At 35.0% G+C, this 22,253-nt stretch overlaps 2 protein-coding genes across 3 annotated transcripts; one reads left to right on the top strand and one right to left on the bottom strand.

Annotated features, from left to right (window-relative positions):
- Window positions 1–2,060: 2,060 nt before the first annotated feature.
- Window positions 2,061–16,090, bottom strand: eif2s2 (eukaryotic translation initiation factor 2 subunit beta). 2 transcript variants are annotated; one of them, XM_039692224.2, is made up of 9 exons: window positions 16,035–16,090; window positions 9,398–9,575; window positions 7,997–8,103; window positions 7,657–7,786; window positions 7,425–7,525; window positions 6,162–6,310; window positions 5,882–5,938; window positions 3,543–3,628; window positions 2,061–2,618 (listed from the first exon to the last, which is right to left on the bottom strand). In XM_039692224.2, exons 2-9 carry the CDS (start codon window positions 9,573–9,575, stop codon window positions 2,443–2,445), a joined length of 984 nt encoding a protein of 327 aa, XP_039548158.1. In that variant the 5' UTR covers window positions 16,035–16,090; the 3' UTR covers window positions 2,061–2,442. The 2 variants fall into 2 exon arrangements, with proteins under 2 accessions (XP_039548158.1, XP_039548156.1); XM_039692222.2 differs by lacking the exon at window positions 16,035–16,090 and adding an exon at window positions 11,005–11,161.
- asip1 (agouti signaling protein 1) lies at window positions 15,968–19,228 on the top strand. Its single transcript, XM_039692227.2, has 4 exons — window positions 15,968–16,042; window positions 16,656–16,829; window positions 17,029–17,081; window positions 17,782–19,228. The coding sequence occupies exons 2-4, from the start codon at window positions 16,670–16,672 to the stop codon at window positions 17,944–17,946; spliced, it is 378 nt and encodes a 125-aa protein (XP_039548161.1). The 5' UTR covers window positions 15,968–16,042; window positions 16,656–16,669; the 3' UTR covers window positions 17,947–19,228.
- The last annotated feature ends 3,025 nt before the right edge of the window (window positions 19,229–22,253 follow it).

Below are 22,253 nucleotides of genomic sequence, written 5' to 3'. Positions count from 1 at the left end.
TTTACAGTCTATGGTTTAGAATGGCATGAGGATAAATAATGACAGAATTCTCATTTTTAGTTAAAGCTACACTGTGTGATTTTTACCCCCATCTAGTGGTGAAAAGGTATATGACCATCCAATGAATATTAGTTTCTGTTCCTGTCAATTCCGATATCGTTTTAACTCCTACGGTGGCCAATGTAGTCCAAGATTAGCATGGCTTCCAGTTCGACCTCGTCCATGAGTGTTAACTCAAACGTAAACGCAAAAGGCGAAGCTTGAATTAACGGGCATGTCCCTCTTTGGCTAATGTACATTCAAGATGGAGGGGCAACATGGCGACCGACATTAGAACCCCTTACCCGTATGTATTTTCAATGGCATATTATACACACGAGAATACTTTATTACTTGAACAAAGTAAATATACACTAATGAGCACATATATTTTTGAAAGAACTAAGTGTTGTTAGCTAAGAATAAACTAAAAGAGTTACACAGTGTAGCTTTAAGCTCTATTCCTCTAACAGTACCATAACGGCTGTTCATGCAACTAGCTTGTGAAATTAAGGAGAGATGTAATGAGTTATATAACGAGGATATGGACTAGGTTAGGATTCAGGACCATCCAGTGAGTTTGGCATGTGATTTACAGTATGACGTCCAAGCTGTGAGACGCTCCAATAATTAAAGATAATGACACGATGCAAATAAATTGAGCAATCAGTTAAAGGCATTAAGCATGTCAAACTGAAACGTGGTAATAGATAAAAACGACTAAATTCGACTTAAACGTTCTGGCATTCGAGATAAGCTTCCTTTTAGATTCAGAAAACTCAAAGCATATAGGCCAAAAGGACTTACTTTTATTGCAGTCCAACACGTCTCCTCCCATGCAGCAGAGACAGCCATGTCCGGGCCAGTCAAAACCAAGCTCATTACTCATCCATAAACCTCGTGGTGTTGTTGTAAGTGATGGAGGATGTTAACCAGTCTAGTCCCTGCTGGAGCTGCTAATGACTTTATTCAAAGCCAAAGCACATATAAACTGAATGACTGGAACTACTTTAACACGCAAAACAAAATCTTGAAAATAGCCAGGTCTAAAACATATTAATGCAGAACTTGCATTAGGAAGCAATTTTACCAATGCTAGTGATTTCTTCTTCAGCTTCATTTTCAGTGCCAATACAGCCATGAACCTTTGGTAAAACAAAAGAAAAAGTCATTCGCACACTGCATCCTTCAACATATCTTAATCTATGTGGTGCAAAAAAAAAAAAAATCATCCTTCCAGATTGTGCACAGGGTCTTGTTTCATATTTATTTTTTCCCCAGGATGACTGCCTGACATATCCAACACTCATTCAGATGTCATACGTCGAGCAGAGACATAAACAATTGTGGTGGTTTACAAAAAGAGGCCCACTGCACTGGGGGTTTTTGGGTAAGAGTATCACGTGTTTAGGAATACACTGGAATGCTGGGTGTCGAACTAAATTTCCTTGATTTATGTCAGTGGGATTTTGGGGCTCTTTGGAGCTTAAACAGGCGCAGACTGGTGGATTCATTTATACAGAACAACAGTAAAGGCTACAGCCAACACTTTCCTAAAAGGACCAAATTATCAGAGTCATTATCAGTTCCGGGGAATTTCATTTCAATTATACAGCCACAATACCCTGTATTAACATTATCGTAATATTTACCATTCCGACAACTGCGCAGCAAAAAATAATTATAATGAAAAGCAGAAAAAACACAACTGCTGAGAAAGTCCATTTCACTTTTTATCATTATTGATTACCTATAAATTTAACTAAACAATATCCATCAGAAAAACATTACATATAGAGAATGAGCCAGGCTAACTCGTATAAAAAAAAAAGTGTTGAAAGTTCTTTTAAGAGATGTTTAATCAACATATATTCATCTCTTTAAAAGTACAGAAAAACGTAGGAGGCTGAACACTAGTGTCTGTTTACAGAATCATAATAAAAGATACAGCACATTTCTTGATCACATCCAGTCTTTCTACACAAAGACATACCTCTTCCCAGAAACATAGACTGCACATGTTTGCCGTTAGCTGGTATGCATTTTATTTCAATTGTTTCTCTGCAGGTAATACAGCAACAACAAATTTCACCAACAGTTCATTCATAAAATCCTCCAGGCTCTGTGTTCTCGGTTCGCATCTCACAGCGCTGCTCCACCACGGCCAGACCCAACAAATCAAACCTCTCTACATGTGCATAGGCAATTTCATCGCTCCGAGGAGCTGAGGGAAATGAAGTGTTGTACTTGAGATAGCCGAGATCTCGGTTCGAAATTTCAGACTTCCTAAACAGCGCAGAGATTCTGTAGGAACCCGGGTGCGAGTGGATGTGTTGAGTTTGGCCGTGGAGTGCACGTGTTCAGATGGGCCGTATAAGGTGTGTGATGATCGAGGGACAGGCGTTAGTTGGCTTTGGCACGCATCTGCGCTCTCTTGCCCGTCACCGCCTGGAACCCGGTCTTGATGCTAGCGACGGAACAGCGGGAGTGACACGTCTCGCACTGCAGAAAATAAAGACGCGTGTCCTTTTGCAAGATTGTGTCAGGAGACCGACACGTGTGGCATGTCACATACTCCTCTGCAAGACAAAAAAAAGTTTTTCCTCATATAACGCCTCTGCGTAATATAATAAGAAGAAATTAACTATATTAGCGTGTGTATACACAACACCGGTCAAAAGTTTGGAAACTTGTTTTTGAAAGAAGTCTCTCATGCTCACCCAGGCCCCCATTTGATCAAAATTGCTAAATATTATTACAAAATAAAAAACTCTTTTGTATTTGGATGCATTTTAAAATGCACGCTTTTCCTTTGAAGACTGGAGTAATGATGCGTTAGTGACGCATGATCCTTCAGAAATCATTCTAGCATTCTGATTTGTCGCTTGAGAAACATTTATCATCATTAATGTTGAAAATAGTCGTGCTGCTTAGTTTTACTCAGGATCTTTTGATGAATGGAGAACGGCATTAATACATTTATTTATTACATTTATTAAACAGAATTCTCTTGTAACTTGATAAATGTCTTTTACTGTCACTTTTTTTAATGACCAGTTTAACGCATCCTTGATGGATAAATTAATATTTTTATGCGTTTTTTTATTTTATTTTTGTCTTGCCATAATGTTTCAATAATGTCCCAGTTTCAAGAAAAATGTTAAGCAACAACTGTTTTCAATAATAATTATAAGAAGAAGAAGAAGAAGAAGAAGAAGAATCTTTTGTTAAAAAGCAACTCAGCAACGATGCTGAAAATGTATCTTTGCGTCACAGGAATAAATGACATTTTAAATATATATTAAAATAGAAAACGGTCTCTTTTAATTTGTAAGAATTTGTAATGTATATTTTTAATGAAATAAATGCAGCCTTGGTAAGCAGAAAATACTTCTTTCAAAAACATGTTGTAGATCATTATAATATACAAAACATGAAAAATATTGTGGGCTTGTTTTGAGTCACAACTACTGTATGTTTAAGAGCAGTCAGATAAAACTCACTTATATATCTTCTTAAGACATTCTCTATCTGTTTCTGCTGGAATCTGCCTTTGATGACGAGCTGATTGTTTCCATCTATGGACCCGCTGAAAAGTCAATACAGAGGTTTAGAGCGTTTCTAAAATAAAAAGGCACTTCAGTACTTTAATTTTAGGGAAAACACCACCAATTATTTTCAATATTCTTTCCAAATCACAAACTTTCAGTTTCCAGCAACAGAAAGAATAATTCTACACATGTTAAAGACTGATCTCTTTCAAAACTAAAATCCCCTGTAAATATCCAGGAGACAAAATTGAAGGATTTCCTTTCACGTGTCTTGTGAGATGCACGTCAGTGGACACAATGTCCTGGTCATCTTTTAATAATGCCTTCTGAAACGTTCACAGGGTCAGTCGCTCCCTCTAGAGCAGTGATGCCTTTCTCAACTGATTCAAGTTTCTCTCTGACATCATGTGAAACGCCTCCAGCAAAAAGTGAAAATCAAGTGACTGTTGGAGTGTCGCACAGAGACACTGGAAAAATAAACCGAGAGCTTGCCCGACATCGGTATGATATTATGCGAGGTTAACGATCATCGGCTAAGAAAAACAACCATTGGTTTAGGGGTGCTCTCCATAAAGCAAAATAATAATTCCCTTACAGATTGCATGAGGACAGAACATCTCTATGGCTGCATTTACACAGCAGGTCTTGATGCCCAAATACGATTTTCTGACTATATCCGATTTTTTTTGACGACCCGCTGTGTCCGATTTTTGCATTTACACTATACACTGATAAAACTACCAAATGCAGACATTCTGACCCGGAAAAAATTCAGTTAAACAGCAAGAAATGCAATGGATGCAGATCTGAATAAAATTATCCAGTGTTTTTCTTTCCACAATAAGTCATCAAAACATTGGTCTCGTACAGCGGAGAAAAAGAGGAGAGCCCTTGTTGGCACTGTAGCCATGGGCGCTTAAAACCGTGCCTCCCCATATCTCGTGAAATGTCTTCAAATACAGATTTATTTCTGTAACATTAACATCCCTGCATTTATGCCTGCACTCTTCAACATTCAAAACACATGACACCTCCGCATTGCTCCACTGTGTGTATCCTTTCTTCCATAGCGCACTTTTACTGGGGAATATCCAATTTGTCTGCTTACATGGCACACACAAATGCACGTATCCGATTCATAACCCATTTATTAGCACATATGAGTGAGGCCTGAAAATGGAATACATGCGTTTCTTTCCTGTTAACACATTCACCGGTCATATCCAATCTGTGTCGCATAACAGGAAAAAATTCCGGATTTGAGTCACTTGAACCATGCAGTGTAAATGGGGCCATTATGGACATGGTACAAATGTGGTGCCAGAAACTCTTTTGCAGCAAATAGTTAGTGAAAGGAACTAGATGCCAACAGCGCACGATACAATATTTGCGACAAGACAAGACAGTGCACAAAATAAATTTAAGAGCAGAAATTTGCTCCGTCTTGGACTGCAAGAAGAACTAGAGCGTGACGCATAAATAAACCGAAACTCAGAGGATAGGCTCCTGTCCTCACACACATGGTATCGTGACATGTTAACTGCAGAGTTGACGAGTCAGCATGTCACCTTCATCTTTGCAGTCAACACTGACTCAGAAAACACTAGTTTATTGATAAACAATTTAAATGTCTCCTTACTTTTTTTTCCTGACACATTCATAATCATTAGGCTACTTTTGCCAGTGCTTTGCGGCAAGCTTGAGCGCGAGCCTCGAGGCATATTTATAAAAAAAATAATAATAATCAACAAACTGAAAAATATAAAACCAAAAGGGTTTTTTTTAGATAATCTGTAATGTAATCTTTTTCAAACGTAATTTTAAAAAAAGTATCATTCAGGAACCGGTATCGAAGTCAAGGTATCGGTTTTAAAAAAAATGTTGAACGATACACAGCCCTACGACCAAGTCTCTTCTAGTCTACTCTATTTGGTAGTACACAGATAAATCATTTATAATAAATACTGCAATATTCTATAACACATTTGAATGTTCCATTTTGATTTCATGATGACTTTTAGAAAGCTAAATATTTTTTGTAATTATTTAATAATAGTTTACTACAAACATCAGTTTAACAGAATGTCAAAATTTTAATGGAAAAATCACCATTTTAAGGTGCATTTCAGGAGTTGAAAACTAGCTACTTGTCATGCCATGTTCATTTAGGGCTAGATAATATTTTACATATCTAATAGTCCCTGTGAAAATGAAAACATGTGATCTGTGCCCAAGACTCTAAGTTGTAGCCTTTCATGAGAAGAGTCAATAACAGTATAACATACACTCACCTTGTACCTAACTCAGCTAGCAAAAACGCCAAAAGATGTTTTGGCTGTCGATGCAACCTGACAAAAAAAAAGTAAAGTTAAGAACCATACAAAAACAGACTGCATTTGCAAATATGCGATATGAATATTTTTGATTGACAGCTACTGAAATGACCAACAGAAAGCCCAAAATAATGGCTCACTTTCTAGTTGTTCAAAGGAAAAATCAAACTCAATATCATAATGAAAAGTGTCATTCTAACTCTATAAAACAGCTTGACAATTTTGAGTTTTGACTTACAGCTTGCAGATGTCTGTGAAGTTTACGAAGGAGGTCTTCTTTGTGCCGACCCTGACAACCTGAGGAGGCTTCATCACAAACTTTCTCTTTTCTCCCGCGACCATGTCTGGATTTTTTTCCCGCATGATGTTAAAGACTCTATTCAAAAGCTAAAATAATGTGATATTTTCAGTCATTTTTAATTGAGAGCATTCATTGTCTACAAAACATAGTGCACAAACTCTATGACAATGATTATGTAGTTAAAAGTTTTCAAGAGCATATGCTTAATATTAAGTTTTTTTCTTACAGAATTTTATTAAATATAGAGCAGTCACAAAAAATACTTTTATGCTATATTATGCTATACTTAATAGATGTCTGTCAATGCATAAGATATCAAAAAGGAACTAATATATATAGATATATATATAAAACGGTAGCCCTCAAACCGCATTCACTTTATAGCCTTAAAGTTGTAATTGTGGACAAATGTGGGCACAGAAGACTTAGGTGAGATCCTAATTTTTATTTATTATAAAAATGTTATATCACTGTCTTCAAAAAAGTTTTGTTTATCCATTTGTGGTGTATTTTTTATTTTGGGGGTATTTTTGAATTTATTTACTTCAAAAAGTACCATATTTTCTATGTAAATTATGCTTATTTTATGTTTTTTTTAACTACATTAAAATATAATTACAATAAGTTCTTAGAGCTAAAACTTTAAGATGAAGAGACTCACCTGATGTCTTATTATTACTTATTTTAGAATGCTCTAAATTACACTTTTTCCCATTCATTTCTATGGGTGGCCATTTTTGACCCAAATACAAGATTAAGGAGGTTTGGGGGGTTTTTTTCAACCACTTTACATTGTAGAATTGAGTAAAAAAAAAAGTGTGTGTTCAGTGGGCAAACTAAGGAAAAGTAGCCAAGTCTTGTACCACTCAGATCAAGGGAAGTATTTTTTAAAAATAAATCAAAACTATTTTGCCCACATTTGTCAGTGTAAAATTCTGGTTGTCAAACATACGAGTTAATGTGATGAACTACACCTGTGTGACCTTGGCGAGAACCAACTTCATACATCCACTAAAACTCATCTCGACACCACAGCTGTCGTAATTCCAAACATGTCACATAAAGAGAAGTTAGCAGAGAAAAGCTATTCTGCCAACAAAAGCACCAGATGGCAGCAGTCTCAGGCTTTTTCCAAGTTATCACCTGAAACATGTTCACCACACATGTTCCACAAGCTTGGAAATAAAAGCTCCCATTCACCTCATCGTATGTGTAGTCTCTCTCCGATCCGGCCCAGGCAGTGCCTGTCTGCGAGCTGAACGTGATATCATCGATGGTTTTACTGTCGTCATCTTCGACACCTTTCACACAAACATTCTAGTTAAGTCACCGACCTTTATTTGTCTAGCAATTTATACAACAGTTTGTTTTGTATAAGAGCTTTACAGGGATTAGATTGCAAACGTTACGTTACAAAAAGTAATGTACTTACCATCATCCTTGCTTTGACTGTCTGTGTCCTCTTGAAAATCTCGGACTTTTCTATGTTTCTTCTTCTTAGGCAGCATTAAGTCATCATCCTCTTGTTGTATTTCTGATGGCTCTGTTTCGATCTTCAGCTCCTTTTGGAAATGAGCAATTTAGTTAGTTCACTACGATGCATGACGAACAGAAAAAACTCTGATGTGATTGCTCAGTTATCAATTTATTTTTTAAAGGAAAGCTAGTCCACAGAAAGATAGCGCTTTCATGATCAAAACATCTTTCACTGACAAGCTATTAAGGAAATAAAAATAAACAGTTTAACAACTATACGCAAACAATCAACTGACCTTCATTCCTTCCTCAAGCTCGGCATCGAAAATCTTCTCTTTTTTGGACTTCTTTTTCTTTTTCTTCTGGTTCAAGAAGTTTAAGTCATCCAGGTCATCTGACGTTTCTGAATCATCACCAAAAGAAAAAAAATTAACAAGCCACACCTTTTGGATTACACACGATTTTCACTGAGAAGGAATAAATATTCAGTGTGCAAAGCAGCAAATATATTGGATTTTTGAAATAAATATTTAATAACAATACTGCATATTATTCTGTTGTCAATGTTAAAATAATAACAGTTTTAAATGTGCTTTTTATGTGGCTATTACATTTCTGTAGCTAGTTTTACACTGGAAAAATTCAGTTCTTTAGCAAATTTCATTAAATCATTTCAACACAAATGTGTGTCATGTAACATGCAAATACTAGGGGTGGGGGAAAAGTCAGTTCACTATATTAATTAATAATAATTGAATTATATGTTCTGACGATTTGTAACGATTCAAAAATTTCAAATATAAAGTGTTACCTCTTCAAGTTTGCAGAAAAAAGTTTTTATTTTTTTGTATCAATGAATTTTATTTATTTACTAAGTTTTTCTATTTGTCTCAGGGCTGCCTTGCTTTATTAAAGACTGCCAGTCAATTGTAACAAGTGCTGTCAGTTTAAACGGCATTTGTTTTATAGTATTCGGTTGACTAAAATGGGGAATAAAAAACAATACCTTTAAAGGTTTACATTTAATTCAGTGAAATGTTTTCTTTAAGACCCATTAAACTGTCTACTGCAGTCAAATAGGAAAAGTAACAAAACAGTAACCTAGAATCAACTCTATTCATATATCAAATCGAAAATGATTTAAAATCGAGAATCGTGACCTCAAGGATTGGTTTGAATCGAATTTTGAGGTACTTAAAGATTCCCACCCCTAGCAAATACTGTTTATTACTATGCATTATTATATTGATGCATAAATATTTAAATATCCTTGTTATATGCTTGGAAAACATACCTAGATTATTGAACAAAAAAAGATTTAAGACCGCTTTTTGGGTTATTTGTAATTTAAAGCGATTGTGCAAGTTCATATATACAGTGTTTTGATGTTGTTGTATTTGAATTGTAAAAATCAAAATGGCTTGTAAGAAATGCTAGAAAAAATAATGCATTCACAAGCCATATATAATGGCAGGTGTGAAAAGCCCATAATAATACTGATGTGTTCACTACTCTATATTATGGAATCTTGTTTCCACCACGAAAAAAAAAAATTAAAACGGGTTGTGACTATTTCACAATTGCAATTGCAAGATAATATTCACTATTCTGCCTTTATGACTAACAATTCAGAATTGTGAGAAAAAAAGTGAAGAAAGCAACAGAACTAATTCACAACAGAATGGTATGCGTTTCACCTCTCTTCTTCCCCCCATCATCTTCATCAAGATCAAACTCTTTCTCCTCGCCCCCGTCAGCCTCAGTCTCTTTTGTTTCCAATTGTTGGCCTTCTTCTCCCTCACCACCATCTTCCTCCAGCATAAAAGGCTTCTTCTTTTTCTTCTTCTTCTTGGTCATAGTGGGATCAAATATCATCTGGAAGGATGAAAATAGGAGTTTAATAATGGCACAACATTGAACAAAGGCTGTCAAAAAGGGCAAAATAATGCAAGCAATATAATCACCTAATATGTGTTGGGACCTAAATATTTAGTTGGGACGTAGAGTTACGTTAAAACTAAGTTTAATGGGGCAACATAAAAATATTTAGTAGTGCGTAAGTTGTAACTTAGTGCCCATTTACGTCAAAACAGCCCCTGGAGAGGAAACATGCTAGATGGATAGTGCAAGGAGGAGAGGCAACTAATTAAAAAAAAAAATTCAATGTATTTATTACATGCTATAATAAAGAAACAAGAATGCTAATGCTATCAGTACGTAGGCCTATGGTTTGAATTTATTTAATTATAATATTTACTAAGGATATGTGTGCCTTACTGCTTTGTTGCAATCAATTTAATTTAGTAAAATTCCATCTGTTTTTGCTTTTCAAACTGATTTTATTTTAATATGTTGCAGGCTCATTTATTGATTAATATTGATAAATAATATTGTTGGGCTTGTTATGAAGCTGCGGTTCAAAACAATATTGCAAAATATAACTAGGCACTGGGACTGTCTGAGAAGAACTTCATTGTCCCATGATGCTACTTGGTAACTTACATTACTACTTAAATGTAACGCTGTTTATTGAATAATTACCATTATATCTATATCTACATCTATATATATATATAGAGAGAGAGAGAGAGAGAGAGAGAGAGAGAGAGAGAGAGAGAGAGAGAGAGAGAGAGAGAGAGAGAGAGAGAGAGAGAGAGAGGGGGGTATTTGTATATTATATCATGTTGTAGAACTTGCCGTGGCTTTTGGCTTGTTTAGCTGGGGGCATTTACTATTCAACAACGTTATTGATCTGTGTTATATTATTTTCATGTTATCACTGTGAAGCTGCTTTTATACAATCTGTATTGTAAAAACCGCTAGACTTGACTTAACTATTTCGTTGTAGAAACCATGCCACCACAAAACAAGAATTACCAAGAAACGTCTGCAAACAATACATTGTAGTTAGTGCCATAGTAAATCTCTAAAAATAAGGTTTTATCATAAAGATTAATAAAACACAGTACTATTACCTCGTCCAAACAACAACAGTAACGTTACCTGTCCCACTAACGCTAGCCTTTATTACTATGGTAAATGTGAAAAGATACATGTTTTCATATCTAATTTTTCATGGTGGTAAAATATTAACCTTTTGTCGATAAAATGGCAAGACTGTTAAAGAAGCGTTGGATATTTACTATCTAACTAGCTGGCAGTGACAAAAAGATCTAGAAAAGACGAGCTGTGCACATGTTTCCTCACAGCCTTTACTAGTAGGCCCAATTGTCCTTCTCTTTTGAATGTCTAATTAAACATAAATGAACATAAAATCTTTCTAAAACAACGATTGTTTACTAACCTCGTCTCCTGACATGGTTTCGGGTTGTAGTGAAAAACGCAAGAAGAAGAAAGTAAGCTTGATAATAGACTATTCTTCACAGTACACCTTTCCTCGATATGAGAGTGGCTCGCGACAGTCCGGGCGGAGCTCTGTACGCATGCGCTTTGGATTGGCCTAGGCGCATTGCATGATGGAAGTTGTAGTTTTGACCTGCCAATCTACGTAGACGGAGACCAGAGAGTCATAGTATATCCCTTTTTTCTCAACAGTTGTTACTTAAACTTTAAAATTACTATATTTAACTAGCACAATTGTGGCACAGAGATGTTTTCACACAGAAATGTGTGACTTCGACCCTCAGTTACGAGTTACTGAACTCCCCCGTGGCCCCTTCCCTCCATCATTGTTTGGGCAGATTATTCGGAGCTCATGAACCAAAACCCTTCATGCTGACACAAGCTTGAAAGTGTTTACATGAACAAATCAGTGAGGTGGACAAAAGACTATTGGTTTCTAACATGGCTTGAGGAGGTATCTGGAGGGTTTCACATTCTATGAATCTACACAATATCTTCAAACCCTTGCTCCAGAGTTGAACCTGGGTAATTCTGTTCTTTACATTCATACTGGCTTGCAAACCATTTTATTCCTCTCTAATCTGTTTAAAATTGCGGTGGGATTCCTGGCTCCCAGAGCTAAACCCTGCTTCCTCCTTTCCTGTCTGCTTTTTGACAACAATTACAAATACAGCAATTGTTACTTGCAATCATATAGACCACACAAAAGTGAACTTGCTCCCGAGGTAAAAAGGTAAAAAGAAAATGGGTTTCCTAACAACCACCACATTAGGCTACACCTTGTTTGTATATGAGTTGCAACCTTTTCTTATATACATTTTCATATATGTTATAGAAAAATATATAATTATCATATATGAGATTATTTTCTATCTATTGTCTAAAAGCATAAAGGGTTTTAAAAGGGTTAAAAACGTAGGCTTATATAGTTCAAAACTCTCTCAAATTAAGATATTTTTAACTCAAACCCTTTGATGAAAGTCTAATAATTTGTTGTTTAATGGTTGATTTCTGTTGTACAGTTTAAGGCTTTAAAGTTTGTATCAAGAATAAGAGTCGCAGCTTGATCCCCTAAATGTAATATATCATGACGGAATAGATGCTAAAGAGGTCAGTGGATCAGCAGTATTTAAATCTCTCTGTTACTTTAGTTCTCTAGGTTCAGCCTCGTTTTGAGACTATAGACATTACTAATAAAAAAACTGATGCCGAGACGTCTTATTTTCATTATAGGCCCATTTCAAGTTTATATGTATAGCATTAGCACTGGTGAAACTGAAAATATACACGTGTCACGGGTATCGGGAACAGCGAGAAAATCTTAAATTAGGTTGACAGATAGCAGACTAGAATCTGTGGGCACTTAAATGCATGATGGGCAGTTTTTTACTGATCTCAGAGATTCTGTGATTTCAAAAACTGGATAGGAATATGGCTTTGAAACTAAATGTAAAATCAAAAGTTTCTCTACCCATGGTATTACCGAACTACATAATAGCTTCAACAAATGGAAACACATGTCGAATCTCACATGGGTTCAGTTCTTAAATATCCCATGTCTTTTCATGTGGGCTTTTCTGTTTCATATCACTTCATTCTTGCAATTGAATATTGTTTTAGTTTCTTCTTTTATCTTATAAACTATTAAAAAATAAGTCTATTAACAAAATCTCGTGTTTCAGTGAAAATGTGTGACTTACAAAAATAAAATCATTGGCCAAATTTTTAGTTTAGACCTGCGGACAGAGAGCAATCCAAATTAAGAGAACGTAAGCATGTCAGAAAGATCATCTGGTGCTAGACCTTTTATTGATTTAAAAACAATAACTGGTTTTACAATTTTACATTCTATTCTCAATTTAACCAGTAGCCAGTGCAAATAAATTAAAATAGGAGTAATGTGATCAAATATATTGACTGAACCATTTGTAGACACTCAATGGATGAATGGTTAACCACAATAAAGTGAATTGCAATAATCAAGATGCAAAGCAATGAACGCATGATTAAATATTTCAAGGTTCTTGAAAGAGAGAAAAGATCGAACTTTTTCTAAGGTGTCATAAATGAAAGAAACATGTTTTAACAACAGAATTAATTTGTTCATCAAACCAAAGTCCTGAATCAAACTAAACACATTTTTTTTTAATTCTCTTGGACCCTGATTTCAATGTGCAGTAAAACTTAAATACTATTTTTTTTTTAAATATAGACATAATACAAAATGAATTTGCATGAATAATAAAAGTTCCATCTATTGAATATGCAGTTAAAATAACCTTAAATAAGGAACAAGATCATTAAGTGTTACAGAGAACAAAGCATTAAGAAAAAAAAATCACAAATTCTGCAAATCATTTTAAATAGGCAAGATTCTGTTCTGAAAATCTGTAAATCACATGTTAAACACTGTGCCATTAAAAGTAGAATTGCAACCATGTGCGTCAAACTATTGTTCTTGGGAGGAAGAGAATGATAGTTTTATAATGTCATTTATTATATAACTTTATTTAGCTAAACTAAATCAAACTGACTACAACCAGTTTATCACCAAGCTTATAAAATCTGTGAATCAGATCGAGACAGATGTGAGACATGTTAATGTTTAGCTAGCGTGCAAAGGAAACACGGTTTAAAACTTGATTTCTTTAAAAAAAAATCAATTAAAAAGGCAAAATCACTACCAACTTGATACCCAGTGCATTTTCATAATGTTTCAAAAACTATTCGACATAGATAGCGAAAACACTACTTTTTGTTTTTAGAGTCACTGGCCTTGACGGTTATGTTTTGGTTCGGATCGTATGCTTTTGCACGCGGCTCGGACAAGTTCTAATGAAGGTTGGAGGAGCATTAAAGCTAAAGCGGCCCAGAAAACTGGTGTTAATGGCAGAAAATAAGTGGCTGAGGAACACATGCTTCCTTAGCTTGTCCAGAACCTGTCAAACCCACATTTACGGCATCTCTTCATTCTGGACAATTCAAAGGTTTCCCAAATCCCCTGAGAGCAATGTTCAGCACTCACTGGGTTGACTTTCCCCGCACTTGCAGTTCCATGGCTTTGATTTTACAAAAGTTTCCAAGTCTCTGACAGCGTCCAGATGAGCAAACGATAGACTTAATGTACTTGTATACTTGGTATCACCATTGAGCCAGCCAAAAAGACTGACATGATTAGATCCCGCACTTCTCTTAATTTCTTGACATCTCACTTAAAGACTATTTGCTCTCACTGCATTCAACTGGATTTAATTTACAGTCATTTTGTATTTGTAGACTTGGGTCTCATGTGGGTTGTATGAATATATTAGGTCCTGGTGTGCAAAGCACTTTGGCCAACATGTGTAGTTGTAAAATGTGCTATATAGAAATAAATGTGCATGGTGATTGATTGATTCCTTTACATTTGGTTTTATCATTTAAAGTAAACATAAAACAGCATTCGCAACTCACTTTTCTTCCGTAATGTGATGTAATTCAGTAAAACAAAAAAGTAGGATATTCTTCACTTGAAGAGAAAACGGGTACATAACAACTAAATGTGATTTAAGGTTTAGTGGACTAACTCTAGCGTATTCTGCTGGTCAAAATGTTCTCACTTTTAATAGCCTCTTGATACTGGGCAGAAACTGTTGTTAAACGCCATTTTATAGATGATGGACAAAATGCATGCAACAAATCCCTTTAAAATGAAATGCATGTTCCTTTGATAATTTGCTCAGATGATCTTCCAGCAATCATAATGTCCCCTAAGAGGAAAAACAGTAAATTCACTCAGCTTGTTGTTTTCTGTATATAATTATTGATGGTTGTGGTTTTCTATGGTGTGAGTCATGAGAGTAGCAGGTTGCCCCGCTCTCACGTCATCATGTTCCTCTCCAGAGGAGAGGAAGTTATTTGGATTAAACTTTGCATTCAATAGAGTGAAGACCTTTAAAATCATTTTTGAATGAGAATAGTGGCATCTGGAGGCGTTAAAACAATTAAAACTTGTGTAATGTCAACCTATAGCTCCCAATAAATATGTAAAGAGTTGTTATTTAGACATAATTTCTTACTTACATTTTGCATTTAGATACTGTGTAGACATCCTAAAAGACACGATGTCATTTTTGTATTCTGCATTGGGGTTGAATTGTTGATTTTATTTCACACATTTGCAAGGGCTCTGTTACAATTACAATAGTTCAAATGTGTGGGTGTCTATTCTGCACTCAAAATGTTTTGGAAGTTTTTTTTTATTATTGTTGCATCATAGTTTGTTCCACCAAAAGATTCGTATTCATATATATTTTCTTTTAATATTTCTTTTTTGACCGCAAGTTACCAAGTTTGACTTTTTATTTTTTGACCCTTTAACGTATCTGAATCATGTCCATTTATTTATTTATTTAATTTTTTGTGAGTTCACATAACTAATGCGACAAATGTCATCCTATTCAGGTGAAGCAAATAATAATAATAATAATATTTCAAAGCGTAACAAGGAAGGCACTGAATAAATATAAATTATATAAACACTGAATAAATTATACTGCAATATTTTATAGATTTGAACATTTTGATTTCATGGTGACTACATTTTGTAGTTTTGTTTGAATTTCACACAGGTAGTTCATGTTCCAATAAAGTCTGACAAATGCTTTAATTTCAACTGTATATCCACATTTCACTCAGACAAAAGCGTTTTTATGACAATCACACATTTATAAGCAACTTTTTTTTACTTATTCAGCCAACTCTAGCCTACACATTAACCCTCACCCTCCCTCTCTCTCACTCTATGTATGTCTCTCTCCCTCTGCTCCGTCTGGCTGTATGGATCCGCCCCTGCTTAATTTTATCATGTCGCCCCTTTCTGAATTTCCTGACTAAAAAGTCTGTCTGACATTTCTCTCTCAGTCTCAGCAGGGGAGCGGGGAATATCTCAAGCCAGCCACAAAAAGGGAAACAGGGTGTCCCATTACTCACCAGGACAGGTCAGTTTAACACCGACTCCTGAAGATTACCTTGGGTGTCAGTTTTGAATGCACTGTGAAAGAGGATATAAAAAACAGGAGATTGTCAGAAACATGGTGAGAAATAATAAACTGTGATCAAATGCCATTATAAATACTGTACACTGGAACTGTAGATGTAAACAAATGTTATATTCGACTTGATATGTGATTTTTGTGAAAACTGTTCTCAGAACTAATATTGAACTAAATGCACAGGAATACAAAAGTCCTGGGTTTATTTTCTATTTTGACTCTGCTGTAGTTTTGTGCAAAATCTATAGGTTATTATTCTAGCATTAAACTGCTTCTTATAGTGTGTAAATGTTTTGATGTTGTATGATGACAAAAGAATATGTGCATACACAACCATTTGAGCTTCATTTGGATAAATTTGAAAGCAAATTCACAAGGGCTAGTTCTCTCTCGTGTTTATGATCTGTTTTTGCTTGTTTAGGGCTTTAAAATTGCTAAGAATTTAAAGGCCTTTATTAAAATCATGTTATGTCTAATTCTGTTTATGTGTGTGATCATCACTGAATCGGCACTTCATGATTTGTTTATGATTCTGTTTTTAAACTATTGTCTTGTGCAGGGTGAAGTCTTAATATGAGTCCGTCATTGTTGCTGTGCTGTTTGCTGCTCTGTTTAGCCTGCTGTGTCACGGTACACACACACATGCTTATGGAGGAACAATACAGCTCCAACCAAACAACCATCAGCTTACAAGTCAATAACCAAACAGATGCACCTCCTGTGCTCATAGTTGGTAAGCCTAAGTTGTGAAAATAATATACAAAAAGTATACATTGCTACAAATGGTCAACACAAACTTCTAGCCAAGTGCTATTTTATTTTAAACTCACATCGGAATAAATGTCTCATTGTTTGTTTAACACTTCTTTGTCACTTGTTTAGATACTTAAAACTTACACTTTCAAATTTATTTGTATTTTCCATTATCGAAGGGCTTTCAAAAACACCCAAGAAGAACAAGAAACTGGAAAAGAAACCAAAAAAGGTTTGTTATATTTACCAGCTTTTAATACATTGATTGGCCCATATTATAGTACAAATATTTCAGTCAGGATGTTTCATTCGGTTCATAGAGATTTACATTTTTTTAAACTAAAGTTGATGCTGATAATAAAAATGTCTAATTATGTGTGGTAAAAAACAATTTAGTCTATCTATCTATCTATCTATCTATCTATCTATCTATCTATCTATCTATCTATCTATCTATCTATCTATCTATCTATCTATCTATCTATTTATCTATCTATCTTTATTAAAATATGTAGGCCTATTGTTTATTGACATTCTGTGGTGAAAATTAGTGTACATTTTGAACATTAGTTAAATAATATATGGTTATTATATGTGGCTAATTTCATAGCTCGAAATGTACACAATTATATTTTAATAAATATGTCAAAATTACAGCTTGATATTTACCTGGATTTTTTTGTTTCTTCACACATTAGACTACACGTCAAGCTCTTCTCTGACACCAAGTTTATTTAGAGGCGCATTAGTTTCGTTGTTCATGGAGTAGCCTAGCTCGTAATTTGTTACATTTTTAAGCAAATCATTTTCATAATCAATATATTGAATGGGTTCCGGCTTATTTTTATGTAACTTTAAATAACCCTGGGACATAATTTGTCCGAACCTGAAGCAGCACATATAAACACACGTTTTATTTGTATACTTTTCAGAAATTAAGCAACCGAATAAAGAGACCTCCTCCGCCGCCGAACTGTGTGCCGCTGTGGAGCAGCTGTAAGACGCCGAGCGCGGTGTGTTGTGATCAGTGCGCCTTCTGCCACTGCCGCCTCTTCAAGACCGTCTGCTACTGCCGCATGGGATACCCAAAATGCTGAACACTCTCTGACAGGAGCCATCATGATCCGGATGATCATGTGACTGTCCCTATCTTAAAGGCTTGTTTATAAAACCCTGTGGGATTATGACAACCGATTATCTATGCACTCCATAATATAGCCTAATCACGAACGCGATCCAAGATTTTAAGGCCTGATTAACCGACAGCTCGTCAAAAGCGCCTGGGAATAAAGCAGAGCCACCTGGGTGACAACCAAAGTCAACTTTTAATTACTTATAAACGTATTTTCAAAGGTTCACGTTAATTAAATTAATTATCAATGTTTGTATGAACACTTTGTGTTGTAAGCACTTTATGAAAAAAAAAGACGTTAAAACGCCCGTAACCTGTTTGAGCTGCTATAGCCTACGTGCACTAAAATAACAACAAAAATCACCACAATTGCCGCCAAAATAGTTTTGTCGCGTTTACTTTAACCGAAACCACTCTCGTTAATAAATAAAAGACAATTAAACGAAGGATTCAAAGAGCTTAAAATAAGATCCCATTTTTATTTTATTTTTTTACAGAAAGCTCTTAACTGGCTGTGTATAATGTTGTATGCTAACGATATTTTTATTTTCAGGCTAATGTGGAATATTTTTGTTGAAAGACGAACTAGATTAGTAGTTATTGGGTCGATGTTTAGACATGGCACATATCTGTATGTATATTTAAATTGTGGATGCAATGTCTAGGCCTATTATCTTGATTCAAAATGAAATATTCAGGGTCAATATCCAATTTACCCAGTTATATACTGAGGAACGTAGCAGAATTACGTTTTTTTAATTGTACAAATTTATAAATAACATTTATAGATTAAAATAATAAAATAAAAATTACATTTTTAATTTGTCTATCAAATTTAATTCATGTAATTGCCTTTGAACGCTTTTTTGACACACAATTATGTGACAACTTGCCCCAGTAAGACCCGTGACAGAACGAGTTTAAAATGTAAAAAGAAAAAAAAAGAAAGAAAACTAGACCATACATTTACAGATATGATTTGAGGATTTTTACGCATGATTTATTTGTATAAAGATTTAGGTGAGTACCATATTTTTCACTACTTCATTCACTTATTTATGATTTGTGACTATTAGAAGTGAAATATCTTTTTTAATTAGTCGTTAAAAATAACAATGTTGGCTTTTATGTAATAAGCTGCATGCATAAACAGAATGATCAAATTGCTGTTTAAATAATTTTAAATGAGTATAGCATGGCACACCACTGGATATGTAGCCATTATAAAATTTTAATATAATGCAACTAGGTACTTACAATGTCTTGCTTTAAAGACAACTGATTAAGCAAAGCACGATCAAAGTGGAAAGACACCATTTCCAAACACCTTTAATAATTATCGGTCCAACAGATAATAAAACAAACATTAAAAAAAAGAAACACACACACACAGGGTGACACTAAAGGGTCCAGAGGCCACAGCTGGTTCACATTGAAAGTAAGCAATGGGCAAGAGAAGAGAGGAAAAAAAAACTCATAGAGATAGGCCCTTGTTATGTCTCTCAGGGGACACTTTCCAGGTATGTTAGGGGTCCAGTACATCTAATGGCCCACAGACTACTCTTTTACCCCACAAGCACTAACTACACTATTTTACAGTTCCCAGGGCTAAATTAGATTGAAACCATGTGTCTAGTATGGCAGCCTGAGTTAAGTCACTGCTTATCTGAATAAACCGGTTTGGTCTCATTAGGCCCGGTACTGACAGCGGTTCTGCCATTTTTTTATGGCTCCAATTTGTGTTCCCGACTGCATATTGCGGCCTCTTTTCTCCTCTGGGAGTTGTCATTGTTACATCTCAGTCGATGAATGCCTATGATGTTTTTAATCAAGGAATCGTTTCTGGACACTACTAGAATTTTATATGTTTTGGCTTGTGATATTAAGATTATTAATGCGAAATGTCAAAGGATGTGAAGATTCTTGAAATTGAAATCTCTTCATATTATTGTGTTTAACAGATACTCCACATTACACAACACTGGAAGAATCATGACGAGAAATGTAATCCAAAATCCTACTGCAACAAGTATTTCTAAAACTATTTTAGATGGATCACTATAAACGGACACGCCAAAATAAAAAGGAAAAGCAAAAAAAATTTCAGTGAAACGCAGATATTTGAGTACAAACATTGGACCCTATTGACTTTCTTTGTGTGAAAAAAATTCATTGTGACCATTCAAAATATCTGCTTTTTGTCTTATAGACTAGAGAAGGAAGCAGGTCTGGAATGACGTGTGGGTGCATAATTGACAAAATTAAATTTTTTGGGAGAACTATCTCTTTAAGTAAACATTCACACAGTATTTTTTGTTAAACAGCCTCAAGGGTGACTTTAGGTTGCCAAGAAGACCTGAAATAACATTTCTACAAACCACATGAATCTGACATTAATACAATCAGTCATGAAAGAAAAAAAAAAGTATATTCAACCCAAACCATAATTTCTTATAAATGATCCATTTTAGGAATTATGTTGTCTACTTCTTTTCAACAGTTTAAAGTGAATTCTGAACAAAACGAGAGCAGTGCAAAACCCACTGGCACAATTCCTAAAGTTTACTTTAATGTGTCATTTTAGTATCATTTGACACATGGTATTTATTTTTATTTTCAATCAGCTTCCCATTTAATTTTATTTTAAAGGGATAATTCACCTAAAAATGAAAATTCTATTCTAATTTACTCAAACCTGTATGAATTTCTTTATTGTGCTGAATACAAAAGATTATATTTTAAAGAAGGTTGGAAAGAGTTGATGGACCCTATTGACGCTGAATTCCAATATATATATATATATATATATATATACACACACACACACACTCACCTAAAGGATTATGAACACCATACTAATACTGTATTTGATACCCCTTTCGCCTTTAGCACTGCCTTAATTCTGTGGCATTGATTCAACAAGGTGCTGAAAGCATTTTTTAGAAATGTTGGCCCATATTTCAACAGAAATCGAGACTCATCAGACCAGGCAACATTTTTCCAGTGTTCAACTGAGCTCTTGCAAATTGTAGCCTCTTTTTCCTATTTGTAGTGAAGATGATTGGTACCTGGTGGGGTCTTCTGCTGTTGTAGCCCATCGCCTCAAGGTTGTGTGTGTTGTGGCTTCACAAATGCTTTGCTGCATACCTCGGTTGTAACGAGTGGTTATTATCGTCAAAGTTGCTCTTCTATCAGCTTGAATCAGTCGGCCCATTCTCCTCTGACCTCTAGCATCAACAAGGCATTTTCGCTCACAGGACTGCCGCATACTGGATGTTTTTCCCTTTTCACACCAATCTCTGTAAACCCTAGAAATGGTTGTGCGTGAAAATCCCAATAATTGTGCGGATTGTGAAATACTCAGACCGCCCCGTCTGGCTGCAACAACCATGCCACGCTCAAAATTGCTTACATCACCTTTCTTTCCCATTCTGACATTCAGTTTGGAGTTCAGGAGATTGTATTGGCCAGGGTCACACCCATAAATGCATTGAAGGAACTGCCATGTGATTGGTTGATTAGATAATTGCATTAATGAGAAATTGAACAGGTGTTCCTAATAATCCTTTAGGTGAGTGTATATACATATTTCCAATCTATGGAAGTAAATGGGGCCCTGGGTCTGTTTGGTTACCCATATTCTTCAAAATATCTTTCACTCTGCTCAGCAGAAGAAGAAATCCTATAGGGTTGGAACAAATGCAAGGTAAATTATGACAATTTTTCATTTTTGCGTGAACTATCCCTTTAACTGAAAAGTATTCAGTTCACTTAATTTTTTGTAAACCTAATAAATAAAGTAAATAAATGGAATGCTTAACGTGCTTAACTCGACGATTCCACATTACTTTTTTTTTTTTAGTTAATAAACTTTGTTTAATCAAAAATTGAGTAAACACATTGCCTTAAAATTAAACTAAAAAGTGTTCCGTTCACTTAATTTAATGTGCTTAGCTTTAATTTAATCTATTATTATTAGTTTGTCATTTCAGTACTTCACATTTGTTCAATAATTGCCAAGGAAACATTTCTAATATAATTTTATATTGAAATCTTAATTTTGGCTTCAATTCAATTACCAATTTACATGGTTAAGTTTAATACATGGGCTTTGGCGTTCGTTCAGATCCCTAATCGCATGTATGAGCAATACCAATATTGATTCATTATATTATATAAATATTAAACCCATTTTTATGGATTTTACCAGTTGAGAACCACATTCTCCTAACGCTGTGCTGCAATAAAGGATTAACAAGTTAACAAAGCATG

This window comes from Pimephales promelas, chromosome 8, assembly GCF_988280905.1.
Source record: "Pimephales promelas chromosome 8, fPimPro1.hap1.1, whole genome shotgun sequence".
In the NCBI taxonomy this organism is placed as follows: Eukaryota; Metazoa; Chordata; class Actinopteri; order Cypriniformes; family Leuciscidae; genus Pimephales; species Pimephales promelas.
The sequence above is the reverse complement of the archived record's forward strand: the minus strand, read 5'-3'. Positions and strand labels throughout refer to the sequence as shown.